Here is an 18143-nt window from a genome sequence, read left to right as displayed (position 1 = left end):
AATGTTAATATAGCTTTTCTGTTGACCTTTACGATTTCATTATTTATTTATTTTATTAAAAGTTTTTATTCAAAACAATTTCCAGAAAATGGTTCATTTAATGTATCATTTATAAATTCAACCAGTGCAAACTATTTCTAACTTGTGATTCATTTGTATTATTTTACTGCATGTCAAAAGTGTTGATGAGACTGTAATTCATAAACTTCCCCACTAGGTAGAACACTCTCCACTCCTGTGTCTTACTGAAATAGAAATGAAATGCATAAGTCCTGTCAGAACACTTGAACATGTGATCCAGTGGTTTATGAACTGAAACGGTGTGTCTCTTTCAGAAACATCCCGAGTGTGAGCGCTCTCACAGACCAGGACTATAACCAGCTGAGCGGCACCACAGCCTCAGTGAGCACCACCATGGGCATCCTCCCCTCCCCGGCTACTCCTCGTTTCTCCGTGCCCACTCCGAGGACCCCTCGTACGCCACGGGGCATGAACCCGGCCAGCTCCGGCCAAGGCTCGGTGAAGCAGGACGGCACAGAGCTGAGCTCCCCGGTCTCTACCCCGTCCACCAGCCTGCCTCTTAGCTCGGTGGAGCCCCTGGCCCGTCCCGGTCCCTGCCTACCTGAGACCCACAGCCTGTACGCTATCCTCCTCCTATCTGACTCCGTCCTCAATGTCTTCAAAGACCGCAATTTTGACAGCTGCTGCATTTGCGCCTGCAACATGAATGTGAAGGGAGCGGATGTTGGGGTGTACATCCCTGACTCCACCTGTGAGGATCAGTACCGCTGCATGTGTGGCTTCAGCGCCATTGTGAACAGGCAGCTGGCGCACGGGACAGGCCTCTTCCTGGAGGACGAGCTTGATATTTACGGGCGCTCTTCCGAGGTGGGCCGGGCAGCTGAGAGGAGGCTTGCTCTCTGCCATCGGGACCCCACTTTGGGAGACCCCAGAGCAAAGAGACCCGAGGATGCAGCACCCGCCTCTCCATCGGTCATGATCCTCCTTCAGGAGCAGTGCTCGCAGCCGATATCATCCCTGGCGTCTCTGCACCTCCCTCACGGCTATTCCTGCTATTCCCGCAAAGGGGCGCTGCTGCAAAGCTGGATGTCGGAGAAGCAGTGGGCGGATGGGAGTGACACATGTGTGGAGTGTTATAATGCTTTGGAGCAGGGTCTGCAGTATGTGGACAATCCAACAGGAGGAAAAGTGGATCCTGCTGTAGTCCGAAGCACAGCTCTCCATCCCTGGCCTCACACGAACGGTAAGAAGCCGGACAAGAGCTTAAATGAAGGTCTGGTTTTATCAATTTTACACATTTCTGCCTTTGTGTGATTTTGTATCGATGTGTCCCATGTTGTTCACGTTTCATTGGTGTACAGGCTCTTGTTAACACGTGTGTATCTGTTCTGTGTGCGCTTTCTGTGTCGCTCTTCGCCCCCGACAGTGGTGGACATGAGCATGTTGTCGTCCCAGGACATGGTGCGTATGCTGCTGTCCCTGCAGCCCTTCCTGCAGGACGCCATCCAGAAGAAAAGAACAGGGCGGACTTGGGACAACATCCAGCACGTTCAGGGTCCTCTCACTTGGCAGCAGTTCCATAAGATGGCAGGGAGAGGCTCGTACGGTGAGAAGATACAACCATCTTCTTGTGAGTCTATTGATTATCCTGATCCTGAATCATCTGTTGAATTATTCCAGGTTCTGAGGAGTCTCCAGAGCCTTTGCCCATCCCCACAGTGCTGCTCGGCTATGACCGAGAGCGAGACTTCTTGGCGTTGTCCCCTCTGGCTTTGCCTTTCTGGGAGAAGCTTCTGCTGGAACCTTATGGAGGACAACGGGATGTGGCATATGTGGTACTTTGTCCTAATAGTCCCTCTCTGTTGGCTGCAGCCCGAGCCTTCTTCCAGGAGCTCAGCGCTGTTTACGAGGTAGGAGATCAGCAAGCACTTCTCACGAGACAATACTATGGAAAGTAAACTTGAATATACTTTAGAGTAGTCGGTGTACAGCTGGTATAGCAGTACAAGCTTCCTATCCACTGAAAACGAGTCAACACACAGCCATTATTGTCTAAATAGCTGGCAATACAAGTGAGTACACCTCACGTCCAATTGTGTTCATAGTGTCAAGATTTAGTGTGAGCACCATTGTTAACTAGCGCTGGCCTTAATCGTCTTGGAAATGGGATTCACCAGAGCTGCAGAGCTGGTTTCTGGAATCCTCTTCCACTCCTCCATGATGACATCACTGGTAGGTGTGGAGGAGACATACTTGGCCCCTCCATCACCTTCAGCCTCTCCAGCAAGGCACTTGTCATCTTGGAGGTGTGTTTGGGCTCCTTGTCATGTTGGAAACCTGACATTGCGGTCCAGCTTCAGAATGCCACAGTACGTGTTGGAATTCATGTTCCCCCTTCATGGACTGTAGCTCCTCAGTTGCTGACAGCACTCATGCATCCTCAGGTCATGAGTCTACCACCACCAAGCTACATAATTATCTTGCTACTCACTTTGTGTTGCAAGCTGTTTAGACAATAATGTGTTGCTGCTGTGTGTTGATAGTAAATCTATCAGCAAGCTGTACACGGACTACTCTAAAGTATATCCAAGTTTCATTTCTATTGTTGCTTAAGAAGATATACTGTCATAAAAACGCTAGTTGAAATGTGAGTGCTGTGCTCACTTTGATGAGATACTACAAGTATATACTCCTTAATGAGAGAATGACTTCATTCCTAGACGTGTCGTCTCGGCAAGCACCGTCCTTTGGCCAAGGTGTCCCGGGATGGGATAGTGCGTGTAGGGGAGGAGGTGGAGTCAGAAAGGCTGGAGGAGCTGGATGTGGGTCAGTGGTTGACCGGTTCTTGGGCTGGAGAGCAGCACACAGACAACCTCAGTAAACTCAAACTCTACGCCTACGCCTGCAAGCAGCAGCTCGGTAAGAACTTGATCCTGGCCACGACCAAACAGCCTCCAAATCTGCGTCCCTCGCTTACCTTTTACAGGTCCTCAGCTGTCAGTCCTACCTTTAGACAACTCGCTTCTCATACCACCCAAAGCCCAACCACCCACGTCATCAGCCCAGCCTGCGTCCTCCACTTCCGATGCAGAAGCACCTTCAGGAGTTCTGGGTACAGCAAACGCGTCAACCCCAACCAGTGCATCTTCAGGTCAGACGACAGGGGAGTCAAACCAAGGAGGGTCCGGCGACTCTAAAAGATCATCATCTAGTGGCGCAACAGCAGCAGGCAACACCCCAGCAGAAAACCCTGAAATGTAAGAACATGCCCACATCATGTTTTAGTATTAGAATGTTTCAAATGAAAACCAGACTGGAATTGTGTTGTGTGGCTCACAGTGGATGATGATGGGACGTACCATTTTATATTCTTGGACAGGGGGCATGGTTTTTAGTTACATCATGACTCAAAAGGAGAAACCATACAAATAATTTAGGGTAAAAAATTACCCAAAAGTTAAGCGCTGTTTTTCTGGTATCCTTCACCTTTATCCAGGTCGTCACCAGAATTGAGTAAATGTTTCATACATTTCCCGCTAACCAACAATTATAATGTATTGCATTGAGTTCAATTTGATTTCATTTTGGCTCCAACCACCTAGCTAGGCTACATGATGTTTCAGAAAAACATAATTGTACTTTTCAAAAGCAAAAAGGCAACAAAATGTGACTTATATGTTATTCATAGAATTTATGACAAAGGACGGAGACATCAGGCAGGATCACGCTGATATTACTCCCATAACAGACACCCCCATTTAACACAGCAATTCAATTAAAACAAAGCACGGTGCCATCTGCTGGTTCTGGTGGGACACTGCCACTACACATTTGAACAAATGCATCTCCCGTTCTTCTTCAGCACCGCCGAGCAGTCCCGAATCGGCATCCCGACTAGTGCCGACTCGACGGACAGCCGTACCAACCCCCCAGCCGTCGTCGTTTACATCGTGGATGCTTTCTTCAGCTCTACCGGAGCGAGGAACGAAGGAGGGGAGGAAGAGGAATGTGACGAAGTAGAAGCAGGGAGTGTCTGGCTGCTAGGGCTTCTTCGCTGCTACACAGAGATGCTAAACACCTTACCTGACACCATAAGACCTGCACTCGTTCTACAGGTAACGCGCTAGCAAGAGCCAAACAAGAACTTTAGAGCATCTTTGACTGTTCTTCCTGAACCATACAGGTGGTGCCATGCCAGTATCTCCTGCAACCCGCAAGTGGAGAAAGCCGGTTGTACCTGCAGCACCTGCGGTCTTTGGCCTTCTCCTGTTACTCCCAATGCAGGCGCCTGCTGCCCCAGCACACACACATCAAGTCCCTGACAGGCTTTGGGCCCGTGTCCACCGTCACTTCCGTCCTCAAGAGTCCTGATGTAAGTGGGACATCTCTTACGCTTTAGCAGCTTTGACTAACTACAGCATCGCACATGCACTGGACGCCGTTTTAGTCCAAGTGTCAGGTCCATACCAAGAATTAAGTCATGCTCTAACACAGATTGGATTTTGACGCAGACAGCAACTGCTTTACGTGTTTGTTGTTGTAATATTACGACCCAAAATTAAGCTCCTAAAATCACAATCTTCGCTCTCCAGAAGTTCAGACTTTTTCCTTGTAAAATTATGACTTCATATCATGTATTTTCTGGATACTGTACATATATAGTCTCACACCTGTCTTTCTGTCATTACTGTATTCTTGTGAAATTATAACTTAATTATTTTAAAATGACAGCCTTTTTTCGTCAAAATGTATTTTTGCAAAAATGTATTCTTGTAAAATTAGGGTTAGTTTGGTTCAGGTTGGGTGGTTGTTTAGATACCATCTGACACTGCTGCCAAATCTCTACTTAAAAATAGGAAAACATACTGTACGTACTGTGCACAGTGCCGTTTTATTTTTATTTTATTTTGTATCTTCAATACTTCAATAATATTAGTAAAATTCTAACTAAGTAATTCACCAATATGAAATAAAATCCACAACGGAGCAAAACCAGCAGCAATACAGAACACAGGGAAGATTGTACAGCCCCTTTAAGTACATACATTCCAACCCTCCAGGATTTCGCAATCACGCCAATTCATGCAAATCCAACTAATCCCTGCAAATTATGCACATTCTCACAATTTTTTCTAATCCCTGCACATTTTCACCATACAGTAATTTTCGCCCATCGAATTTGTATTGAACGCGACAACTGTCTAAAGCGGCGGTCCCAACCTGCCGTACTTGCAAGCGTGTGCTGTTTACTTGCAAAAACGTGGGCAAAATCTGTACCTGGTGAGTACAGCCTCAGTGCGGATTTGGGAGCACACAGACACAACGTAGCACTTTTAGTGTTGTGTTGGAATTTACTTTTTTTTAACCGTCCTGTGGGCTGAGGCACAGTGGTGACGTAAACCCCCAACCAACCCCCCCAGCAGCATGGGGTATCTGAGTATCCCGCCTGTAGAGGGCGCCCATCTGCCACACAAATCTGAATCTAAACACAAATTCTGCAAGTTGCCGCATCAGTACCCGTAATCTCTGCGGTGGAACGGGCCGCATCTTGAGGCAGCAGCAGCAGGGATTTCGGGAGAACATCGGAAGGTGGTTCTATATATACCCCCCTCGACATCGGGCGGAAAAACTGCCGTTCATCGCACTTGCACGCGCTTACAACATGAGAGTGAGTGAGGACGCCTGTACGTGAGCAGCGCGTGGAAGTACGCTGACGTGGCAATCGCACGGAGATCGTAGATTGCAAGCACGCTGTAAGCATGTACAGTTTTTCTACTGCAACTACAATCGTCATTCTTTGGGAATTCTGACTTTAATCTTGTAAATGTGCAACTTCATCTTTTAAGAACATTTTATCGGAAAAAGTAGCGTCTGTACTGTCAAAAAATGATAAAATTCTTGTAATATTATCAAGATTTTGACATAAAATGACAATCCTCATATTCTAATGTCTCGTAAATTACAGACACACAAAAACAACAATCACACTCTCAGAAAATGATGGTTGTATTCTGGCGATATTGCGTTTTTTTTTTGATGATCATCTTCATTCATTCATTCAAAACTGCAAAATGATGTAAAAATGATGTTTATCTTGCAATTTCACATGACAATTGTCATTCTTCTCAAACTTTTATCTTTATTCTTGTGAAATTGCAACTTTGTGCCTTCAAATCACTTTCTCTCATGTTTCATCCTAAGTGTATGATATTATTGTAAGTGTACCCTTATAGTCCTATTTTAGATAGCTTACATGTTTGTGAAACTTCCTCGTCCTCCAGCATCCCAGCCCAGTGCATCTCTACGCTCCCCCCTTCATCCTGGGCCCGACCCGGCCCAAGCAGCCAGAACCTGGAGAGATATGGGCAGAAGTCCCTCCCAGATACAATGTGCTCTTTGTGGGCTACTGCCTGTCACATGACCAGCGCTGGATCCTTGTGTCGTGCACTGACCAGCAAGGAGAGCTCCTGGAGACAAGCATAATCAACGTCGATGTGCCTAACAGGTTTGTGGACTTCATTTTCACAATACCAAATTACCGTTCAATTGTCTTCTATTTAAGTCTTTTTTTTTCCCCTCCATGCAGGTCTCGGCGCCCTAAAGTGTCCGCTCGAAAGATGGGTCTGCAGAAGCTGTGGGAGTGGTGTATTGGTATCATCCAGATGACCTCGCTACCATGGAGGATTGTGATTGGTCGCTTAGGCAGACTAGGGCATGGTGAGCTTAAAGGTGAGTAAACTGGCGTCACACGATGGCTCAGAGTTGGGTTCCTCAATTATATAAACCACTTTATGACCAATAAAACTACTTGTCATAAACCTTTTACTTCTTTTTTTATTGTCAGATACATAAAGCACGTAGACCTGGCAATTTCTGTACTTGGTTAAATCGCTGTCGAATAGAAAGCATGCATCTTGAAATTGTTTTTAAATACAACAAAAATAACTTTTAGTTTGTCAGATTCAAAAAACAACAAAGACAATACAAAGTGTGACTGTTCTGAAATACTTTTTTGTTATGTCCGAAACAACACATAAGTCTATAAGCCCCCCCCCCCCCCCAAAAAAAAAATTGGCAATACATGCTTTTCATTAGACCATGGCGATTAAAAGCACATATCTCCAAATTTTGTGACTTTTATCATATCTAAAAACAATAATATTTTTTTTAATAGATAAAATAAATAAAGGTACAACAAAAACAACAAAAAATGACTTTTGTTATTCAGATAAATCCAACCAAAATCTGGAGATATGGTTCACGTAAAACTTTGCGGAGGGGTCGCCCAATTTGCCAAGCAATAATCCACAAACTTTTGGCTCAAATCCGGATAAATGTTGATACAGGAGTGTATCTTCAGTGACAAACAATACAAAAATGGTGTCTGCACACGGTATGCTTCAATTGGTTTCACCTTCTGAGATCTGTGGTCTACTAATCGTCTTTTCTTCTATCGCATTCACAGTACCTTTAAACCTATTTTTCTTCTCATTTTTCCACAAAGACTGGAGCTCTCTCCTCGGGGAGCACTCGCTGCATTCGATAGGACGCCAGCTGCGGGAGGCCTGTCGCATGTGTGGGATTTCCGCCGCCGACACCCCCTCCATCCTCAGTGCCTGCCTGGTCGCCATGGAACCGCAGGGCTCCCTCGTGGTCATGCCTGGTGTGTGTGGAGTACATGTTGCATAGATCAGTTATTTTTCCAAGCTGATGCATCTCACACTTTGAGAAGCATGAGAGTGCATTTGATGACTAGACTCCTGAATTTGTGCTTTGCGCTCAGACGCCGTGACGATGGGCTCGGTGTTCGGCCGCAGCACCGCTCTCAACCTGCAGACCTCACAGCTCAACACGCCTCAGGACGCCTCATGCACGCACATCCTCGTCTTCCCGACATCTGCCACAACCCAGCTGGCGCCCAGCTCTTACCCCACGGAGGACAATAACGGTATGCTGCTGAGGATTTAGTAAAAGGTTACTAATTTGTTCAAATGTAATTAGTAAATTCATTATAGATAATCAATTATAGAAAATGTATATTTTTTGGTTTACATGCTTTGCTAGCAGGATTACACACACACAAAAAACATTCAGTGTTCGAGATTTCACGCTGGGCATGCTGTCAATTTATGTGTTGATTTTTCCTGCTTTTATTAGCATTGTGAAATAATTTCCCTTAAGTCCTATTTAATTTTTATGAATAAGCAGCATTTTACATAAAATTTTGTTGAGGGCTGTGACAAAAATATTGGATTTTCTGCACTCTACTTTACCGTTGTGGTTTATTGATCACATGTATTTAAAAAAGCAAATAATTGGCACTGCTTTGCAACTTTGAGCAATTTAAAATTAGATAAAAATGTAGTGTTTTGGGCCCAAATTGAATGTTTACATGGCAACATGTCAGCCATGTTTTGGAGTGTCTTCTGGCGTGTTTTCTTGGCTGCATTTTAGTCCAGTTCTAATACAATATTATGCAAATATTTCCACATAATATACAGTATTATTACTAACATGTTAGACTCATTGTGCGCCCTCAAGTCAGTCAGTGTCTGCATTCCACCACCAGGGGTTGTCATTGCTCCAAAATAGCACACTCACAATGGAGCTGTTGCAATCAAATGTTCCATGTCGTCCCATATTCCCATTAAGATACAATGACTTTAATTAGACACATGTCAATTGTATTTTATTCCCTAGATGACATGTTCGACCTGCCCTTCCCTGATGAACTGGAGAACGACATCGGCCATGACATGATGCTGATCACAGGGAACCTTCATCCTTCTCCCAACACCTCCCCTGTGCCGTCGCCGGGCTCTCCATCTGGAATGGGAATAGGGTCGCATTTCCAACACACCAGGGTAAACAAGTGGAAAATATCATCTTGTGGCTCTGGAAGACAAATGTAGGCCAGTCAGCGGTTTTTAAAGCTGGAAAAACTGAGCATTATTATTTCAAAAGGTAGATATTAGATCTGGTGTACCTAATGAAGCGACCGCAGTGTGTATATTTCATCACACGAAGGTATTTAGTCGCATACCTGTCCAGGCGCAGAGCAATCTAATCACATGAGTGGTTCATATCTCAGCGGCAGATTGGACTGACACCCGACAATCGCGCGCACACACACACGTCACATGACCACACCACATCTGAGAGAGGAGGAATTTGGCTGCGAGGCGAATGGAAGAGTGACATGATGACAGTTGACTTTCCAAAACATCTGACACGGTGATGACAAACCAGGACTAGAGCTTAATCACAAAGTAGAGAGAAAAAAGGGTGGCTTTAACCCGTTGATGGTGTCACCGCTCACCTGGGGGAGAAGATGAAAGTGTATGGGAAGGCACGGGAAGGCTACATACCAGGAAAACTACTCTTTACTACTACTTCAATTATTTTGGACTTCTAACATCTCTTACAATATGTACGCAATATACACAACATAAGACAACAGCTAAACTATGTGGTTCATTGTGACCTTTGCTGTACTGTATTACAGTCATCCCTGATACAGCCATCATCGCTCCCTCACTCCATCTTGTTTTTTGAATTAATACATGATCACTGTTTTGTGGTTGAATACGGCCTATTAACAGTAAAATAATTAGCATATTTAAGCAACTTGGACATATTCTTAGGCCTAAAGTAAGCATTTTCAAGCATAAAAATGGCTAAATGAACTAAACTACATATCCAAGGCAGAAGAAGCATTCTAATTGTGGATGTAGTATTCTACATTGGCCACTAGGTGCCAGTAATGGTTCGGCGAGACAAGCACTAGATGTGATCACCAAAACAGGCATTTATTGCAGGTTTAAATTATCTCACAACAGGCACAACAATCACAGCATAATCATTCTAATAACAACACGGGCCATAACCTACGACAAGCTCTGAACCTCCGACGTCACTTCCTGTCCTCCACACATCTGTCCATCCACCACTAAGGTCCCCTAGGGAACACATTTACCGTGACTCACACAAGCAGGAGTTTTATTTACATTTGAAATGGCTTATTCACTCCTATTATGTCTACTATATTGGGTAATACGAGTATAAAGCCATTTAAAGCCGCCATTGCAATGCATGGATGAGACAATAGCCACTGCAGGACGGATGCTGGCCAGAAAAAAACAAGGAACTGCTAATGTGTGCGCCTATGCTATATTATTTATGTCTAATATGTCTTTTTTTGTCTGATTATATCTACTATATTGGGGAAAAAAAGAATATACTTTACTTTAATTGTATTTAATTGTATATGTGTTTTGGTTATTACCTTGCCTTATGTGCGGCATCCATTTTGACAGAAATTTTAGGCCTGTTCAAAATCTTGCACTTAAATGTGCTTACTAGTACACTGCGTACTTTAGTTTTTGAGGGTGCAAATTGTGAACAGTGCGATGTTGTCCCAAATCGATTAGATTTAATTGAGTGCAACAAGTATGCAAGTGTGTGATTTGAGACTTGGGCTGTGTTCCACATGCAGTATTGAAGTGTTACCAAATATGGTTCCTTGCCCTATAAAGGCCCACAGGTAGAAACATTTCCCCCATGCATCAACATAAAATTAAACGCAGAAGCATTTATTTCGTGTTTTGACCTTTTCCTATCGTGTGCGCACAGAGCCAGGGGGAGCGCTTGCTCTCCAGGGACAATCCTCCAGAAGAGCTGAAGCAGCAGCCGCTGGCTCTCGGCTACTACGTCTCCACGGCGCAGGCAAACGGACTTCCTCATTGGTTCTGGGCCTCGTGTCCGCAGGCTGAGAACCAGTGTCCTCTCTTCCTCAAGGTAAACACGTGTTTGCATGAGCGTAAGAACGGCAGTAAACAATGAAGAAAGACTCACGGGATGGATGATGCACCGTGATGATATGGAACACCAGCGGCAGCGGATCACATCTGACGCTGCTTCCTTGCAGGCCTCGCTCCACCACCATATCTCCATGGTCCAGGCAGATGAGCTGGTGGCAGACAAGACAAAGAGGACGCCTCATCCGCTCGACTCAAAGACCACCTCTGATGTGCTGCGGTAAATATGCACATAACACATGTTGGCCTTTCGTGTACAATCTGATCTGAAGTATCTCCTAAACCCCAAAAGCAGCCAAACGCCACAAGCAACGCTATTATGATTCAAGGAAAAGAAATAGATTTTTGTGCTATCATACAATTTAATGTGGTGTTTGAGCTATTACATTTACTTGATATCATACCACAGTCATGATATTTCACACATGACCACTGTTTTTATTTCATTTTAGTTGTATTATTTAAGACATGCATTCAAGTTCATAACTCTCTTAATTTTGTGACTTTTTCCAATATTTTCTACTAAATATTATGATATTGTAACTGTATTTAATAACAATAATATGTATTTCATAGTGCTTTTATAGGTACATTTAACTATTGTACCATAAATTCCGGTGTATCAGCTGCACCCACTAAATTGAGAGGAAAAAACAAGTTTCTGGTGTATAAACCGCACGTGTCCACGTCATAAAATGGCATATTGTGGCGCACACGAGTCCGTGAGGACCAGGCAGCTCTTTATTTGACAGGAGTGGAAATTTCAGGTCATTACTCAGTATCAGTCTGACTCATGGTGTCGTCTTACTACATTGAACTCATCACACAGCAACTTAACTCTCAAGAGGTATACCACATGTACCAATACGAGTTTAAAATGACTGAATGAATGAATAATAGATGCATTTTTTTTAGCACTTTATAGGTATTTTTAAATATTGTAAATAAATGATCACAAAAGAAATAAAAATTATAAATTAAAAATGTCAACACTTAATTTTATAATTGTCATTCAATATCCATTTTTATTTAATTGTATTATTTAATAAGCAACACACTAAACACATTAAATATATTAATAATAATAATAATAAAAAAACATCATTTATTCTTTGTTTCATTATATATATTTTTAATCATTGTATTAATGCTTTTGTTAAAATGTTGCCTTTTTTTATTTATTTTATTTGTTAATTTTACGTTGATTTGTTATTATTTGGGAACATCCTTGGAAGAATTCTCACCTGTTTTGTTCTAAAATAGCAATGCATTAGTCAAGACATAGTACAATGTATTTGTATGTATTTTAATTTGCAGTTTTTTATCAACCTGAAAAGCTAGAAGGTAATATCTCACTACTGTGACAGTTCAATGCAGGCAGAATTTTAGCAATGCATTTAAAAATGTGTCTTATAAATAGTAAATAACAATTATCTTAATACAGTAATAAGAAAATGTCACCTTTTTTTAAACAGGTTTGTATTGGAGCAGTACAACGCCCTCTCCTGGCTCACCTGCACACCGTCGACGCAGGACCGCCAGTCTTGCCTGCCCGTCCACTTGGCCGTGCTGGTCCAAATGTACAACGCCATCCTCAACATGCTTTAGCCGTGTGCCTACACCACCTCCTTCTCCTTCTCCTTCTCCGTCTGGTCACCGGGAAGCGTTGGAGACGATTCCTGACGTTGTTCCCAAATGTGGAGTGGACTCTCCTGGGCCTGGAATGTAATCAGAGTGACAAGATGCCTCCATGCAAAGCCAGTACAGAAGAGGTTTTAAAGGCAGTCACGGTGCTTTCTAAGTGGAGAAAACCTGCAGCTTTCATCACTCAAAGTGATGGAAAAAAGTGGCATTTTTGCAGAAGACTCTTCATAGCTGCAAGAAACTGCATATTGTACAACCAGCAAATCTGCATGCCAACACAAACACATGGCCTTGTTGCGTCAAAGATGTTTTTTTTGTTGTTGTTGTTGTTTTTTTTACATTTTTGTACAAAGGAGGAGCTTTTGCACTTTTACCCACACCTTCCAAAATGTTGTGGACATAAATGGCGGTACAAAAAAAAAAAATATTAAAGTTGACCAGTTAAGGCATGCAGTGAGGCATGTTCACAACATTTGCAAAGAGTTCAACCTTATTTTTTAATATTTACAACAATATCATTTGAAAAATAAGGCCTCCTCCCCAATGTTAATAATTGTTATTTTAATGCAATATTTATACAAATTATATCATATCATGGAATTTGATATATATATATACTTCTTATTAAATATATATTACCTCTTCTTCCAAACAGGCACTTACTTAATGATAAGGGCACAAGTGGACACAGAATTATCCATTGTAATTAAAAATAAGTATTTTAAATATTCTTTTCATTGTGTTTGGTTTTATTTAATGAATTTAAATGAAAACAAAATTATGCAGGAGATATTTATGAGTCAGTGTTCTGCGGCAAACTTGAAAAAGGCAATCGAAGATCATGCAGAAATGAAATGTTGAAGAAAAGAAATGATGTCAAGTAATGCAAAGGCCCGTCCAATTCACTCTGTTACAATCTCAGCATGTTTTGTATTATACACTCAGCTGTGTTGGAATTTTCTAAAGCTGTACATTTCATCCATGTTTATTTTGCTGTGAGCTGTGATATATATATATATATATATATATATTTTTATATATATATATATATATATATATATATACACATATATATATATATATACACTGTATATTTCTGTGTGTGTATATATATATATATATATATACATATATATATATACACTGTATATTTCTGTGTGTGTATATATATATATATATATACATATATATATACACCATATATGTCTGTGTGTGTATATATATATATATAAAATATAAATATATACAGTATATATATATATATATATACTGTGCAAAATTTGTTTTACTTCTAGCCAAGAATTGCCAAGTGAGTGTATTGTCACATAAATTGTACAGACAAAAATGCAAGTTTGCAAGACTTTGTTACATCCGTCATCAGTTTGACTATGGAACAGATATCTGTTACTTTTACACTATTTTTTAAGTAAATTATTAAAAAGACTCTTCAACGTGACCACACGTGACTCGCTCAGCTGCTTTCCAATGCACCATTTACACACACTGGTCACTTCATTAGGCACACCTAGTTACAATTTTTACAAGGGGTGGATTATCAGTCAAAATCCAGACTATTGCGCTTCACCTCAAACATTCTGAGACGGCAGTCATACAAAATCAATAGGGAACACTCGGAAGGCTGACAATGGTGGTACCAAAAAAATGCTCTAATTCAGGGGTGTCCAAGGTGCGGCCTGGGGGCCATCTGCAGCCCGCGGGTGGGCTTTTATTAGCCTGCGCCACATTCTAATGATATAATTTCAAAGAGAAAACACACAGCAACAGTGGAAAAATCAGCAGTAATGCTGTAAGAATAAAGTCAAAATATTAAGGAAAAAAGTCGCATCCTAACGAGAGCAAAGTTGCAATTTTATGAGAAGAAACTTGCAATATTATGATAAAAAATAATGTCACTTTGGTAGTATTAAGTTGAAATATTAAAGAAAGTCTATGTTTTTTTTAAGTCATAATATTTTGAGAAACAAAACAAAATAAAGTTGCAATTTTTGGAAAATTAAGTTGGGGAAAAAGTTACATTATTATGGGAATAAAATCAATATATTACTATTATAATAATACTAACATTCATATACTACTATTATCCATCCATCCATTTTCTATACCGCTTATCCTAATTAGGGTCGCGGGGTACGCTGGAATACTACTACTATACTATTATAGTGTATTATATTATAATAATATATTAAAGTCATAATATTATGAAAAGAAAATTTAAAAAGATTATTTAAGAAGAAAGTTAAAATACTTGGAAAATAATTTTTAAAAAAACAACAGCAAAAAAAACACAGGAATGGCAGACAAGAGCGCCGACTGCTCGGCCAAAAGCCCGGACTGTCGACCGAGCATTCAGCGCAGCTCTGAAGGCCGAGGAAATGAGGTTTGGCTTCTCAAAACGATATGTGTTGAAAAGAGTAGAAAACATTTGCATCACCAAAACGCCTGCTTAAAAAAAAAATGAGACCTCAAAAATCGCTTGGCGTTATATTTGTCTCTCGCCGTATCCTTGCGCACTGTCGCCTGCGCATTCATGCATTCATGTGTGTGATGAAGACGCTCGCATATTCTTCCGCTGTGGAAGACACACGTAAACAAGATGGCCGTGGCGCTGCGACGACTGTACTGCCACCTTAGGGAGTTACTCAAAAACTACTACTTGTTAATGCCAATTTTTTTTTTGTTTAAATCAGAGATCCTGGAAAAGTATTTACTTTTGTAGATCACACGCCCGTCGACTAAAGGAACTTCACTGAATATGGGTGTTCAATGGAGCGTTTACGCTGTAGCAATTTGATCTTTGACCTCCGCCAAGCTCTTACATCCTGGTAAGGACATAATTAAAATAAAAAAAGGATTCTTACTCTGATATCAAACCTGAAAGTCAGAACACAATTTGACATTGTGTCTCCATCAAGGATTCTGGGATGGATATCAAACATACAAAAGGCTGCCCTTCTTTAACATTGGAAGATTTTCGTCATTTTTACATACAAACTCCATAAAAAATGGTCAGAGCACTTGGGGAAAAAATACAAGACACGTTTTCAACAGGTTCTACAAAATACCAAAGACTGATCTAAAAAATGTAGGATTATTATTTTGGTGTGAATCACAACATGGGGGGAAATGTGGCGCTTGGCGGAGGTCCGTGTTTATGTGTCTTGTTGTCTTGTTTGCTTTTACGCCGCGCGTTGGACACCGCTGCCTTTAAGTTAGGCAGTTGCTGTTATTAAAAATCCACCAGCATTGCGGCTGCGTGGCGCATGAAAGCAGACGTTTAAAAGTCATAATGCTAACGTTCCATTCCAACAATAGAGGGCTTTTACCTTTGTGTAAGTGCTCCACGGCGTTCCTTTTGAGGGGGCTGATTATGAATAAATCGGGACGGGAGGGGGGGAGCAGTTGTGTTCAAACCATCAAGGTCGCACATTTCAATAGAAGGCACTAAAAGTCACTCTGAGGCAGCGGCCATCTTGGAAAAAAACCCAACAACAGCAGCATAGATGGTTGAAGAGTAAAAGCCAGTGAAGGGTCACTTGTCTAATGGTCACTGGATGAAGTGGACGCTTAATTGACTGCATTGTGTTGCCTACCTACAGACGTCCAATTAGACTTTAGACGTTTACCTGCAGCGAAATGGCGTGCGCAAGCCCAGGGAAGGCCAGCATCTGCCTCTAGACATTGCATTAACAACACTAACTGCTCCACATTTGGAGGTCAATGGCGTTTCATCTCCCTTTTTTCCACCGACCGCAACATCAGATGATGACAAGGTTGTTCAACGACAACAAGAGGAAAGCTTGACGTAAGAGGGCCAGTGAGGTCAACAAGGGGGTCTTTTGACCTGAAAAGACATTAAAAAAACATGAATTAAACATTCATGCGATGTAGTATATTAAATATACAGTACAGTACATTAGCTGGCCACAACATTAGGTAGGGAGGCATGAGTACAGACTGAATTAAAATTACACTCATGGACTAATTGGTCCAAAAAAGGCTCAAAATGAGAAAAATACATGAAACAATGTCTTGGATCATTCATTATTATGCATTATTAAGTTGTGTTTGTATAAAACAAGTGCACAAACAACCATGAAAAACATCCCTGGCAGACGTAATTAGAATTTATTATTTCTACAGTATAGCTCCAATCTTTTTAATCTTAATAAAAGCAACTTAACTGAACTTAAGCGGCTTTTACAGAGTAAAGGACGTCATTAAAGTGCAGTGATGTGCGGTCAGGGGAGGCAGGTGGGACAGAGCCTCACCTCTCATGATGAAAAATACAAAAAAACAATAACAACATAAACATTTCCTGTCGCCAGCGTCTCCTCTTGGCTTAATGCACAAGCCCCGCCTACCTACCGCCTGAGTTCACACTAAGTTGAATCCTGGTGTCTGCCAGTCAATCATATAATGTTGCTGAGACATTTAAGAGACATGTCATACTGGAGGCACTTGTATTACCGCTACATCCCGAAGGTGTCAGGCGTGCATGAACTGGAAGGTGCTTGCGGCTGCCGTCCTTCCATAAAGAGGAAAGCCAGCATTTTTTTTTCTTCCAAGCTCTAGCTAGCAGAAGGCCAGTTGCATTAAAGATATTTCATGCCCTGCTGGATGAATGAATCATCTTCATATACAGGTCAAAGGTAAGAACACAGATAATAAAAAAGAAATAAATGGGACTAAAAAGTATCTGAAAATCATTTGACAACATTTTTAACCAAAGTGAATCATTCTTCTCTTTTTGTTGTTATCCTCTTAATGAGCAACCTGTATTGACATTTCACTCATTTGATACCAAAGACGTAGTTATACGTTTTTGTCAACCCGAACGCCCGATCCCAACAACGTATTTATACGTCTTTTAAGGGGGGGGTTTTGCGCGAGAGGCTAAAGGACGTGATGATGCAACTCCTCACCAATGGGTTAGGCTTGAGAGCACTTTTGATGCCATAAAAACGGTGGCATGGTGTTACATTTGTAAATAAATTGTTATTCTGATGTAAAAAAAACAACCTTTTTTGTGTTGTTTATGTTGTGGTATAGTAGTGTAGATTGTTTCGCCCTTTTCAAGTCGGCAACTGATATTTTCCTGAATCTTAGCTATGTTCTATGTTCTACTGCTGATTACTGAAGAACACAAAAAGGTAGAAACCAACTTTTTTTCCTGATGAAAGACAGGAGGCTAATCTTTTGGCAGGTTCCATGTACATATCACCATAGAACACAATATTCTGCGTGCCTTGAAAGATCAGTCAAAATCGTCTAAAATGGCAGGTAGTGAAGGTGTTGTATTTTGAAAAATGGCTGGGATTGAATGAGTTAAAAAAAAAAACCCCTCCTCCAAAGGAGTCAGTGCCTCACCAGCCGTGAACCTCACCGCAACCACACGTCAGTGTTAAAGGGTGTACAGTAGTTGCACCTAATTATATCATTTAGAACAGCTTATTAACCTTATTAAACTTAATTAGCTCTCAACAAGGGTACCATTGTTGGAGATTGGCAACAAACATTTTGAAATCACCAAATTGTGAACCCAAGAAATGTAAGAATGTATAAAAAAGAAGAAGAAGAATCAGCTTCAAACAGTGTTAAGCCATTCATAAATGTATGTGATTTATTCATCATTAATATCAG

At 41.4% G+C, this 18143-nt stretch overlaps 1 protein-coding gene across 3 annotated transcripts in view; it reads left to right on the top strand.

The window, feature by feature from the left end:
• LOC129170385 (mediator of RNA polymerase II transcription subunit 13-like) overlaps positions 1–13510 on the top strand; it is a 102007-nt gene extending 88497 nt beyond the window's left edge. For all 3 annotated transcript variants that reach the window (XM_054757873.1, XM_054757872.1, XM_054757871.1), the window contains exons 17-31: positions 336–1264; positions 1448–1627; positions 1702–1931; positions 2742–2940; positions 3008–3278; positions 3884–4136; positions 4205–4393; positions 6303–6526; positions 6608–6750; positions 7526–7684; positions 7805–7969; positions 8722–8885; positions 10654–10818; positions 10949–11058; positions 12314–13510. In XM_054757873.1, coding sequence (XP_054613848.1) covers positions 336–1264; positions 1448–1627; positions 1702–1931; positions 2742–2940; positions 3008–3278; positions 3884–4136; positions 4205–4393; positions 6303–6526; positions 6608–6750; positions 7526–7684; positions 7805–7969; positions 8722–8885; positions 10654–10818; positions 10949–11058; positions 12314–12446 — 3514 coding nt within the window. In that variant the 3' untranslated portion in view covers positions 12447–13510. The remainder of the gene's footprint in view (positions 1–335; positions 1265–1447; positions 1628–1701; positions 1932–2741; positions 2941–3007; positions 3279–3883; positions 4137–4204; positions 4394–6302; positions 6527–6607; positions 6751–7525; positions 7685–7804; positions 7970–8721; positions 8886–10653; positions 10819–10948; positions 11059–12313) is intronic.
• The last annotated feature ends 4633 nt before the right edge of the window (positions 13511–18143 follow it).

The sequence above is a fragment of the Dunckerocampus dactyliophorus genome, chromosome 17 (genome assembly GCF_027744805.1).
Source record: "Dunckerocampus dactyliophorus isolate RoL2022-P2 chromosome 17, RoL_Ddac_1.1, whole genome shotgun sequence".
Lineage (NCBI taxonomy): Eukaryota > Metazoa > Chordata > Actinopteri > Syngnathiformes > Syngnathidae > Dunckerocampus > Dunckerocampus dactyliophorus.
This window is presented reverse-complemented; position numbering and strand designations above follow the sequence as displayed.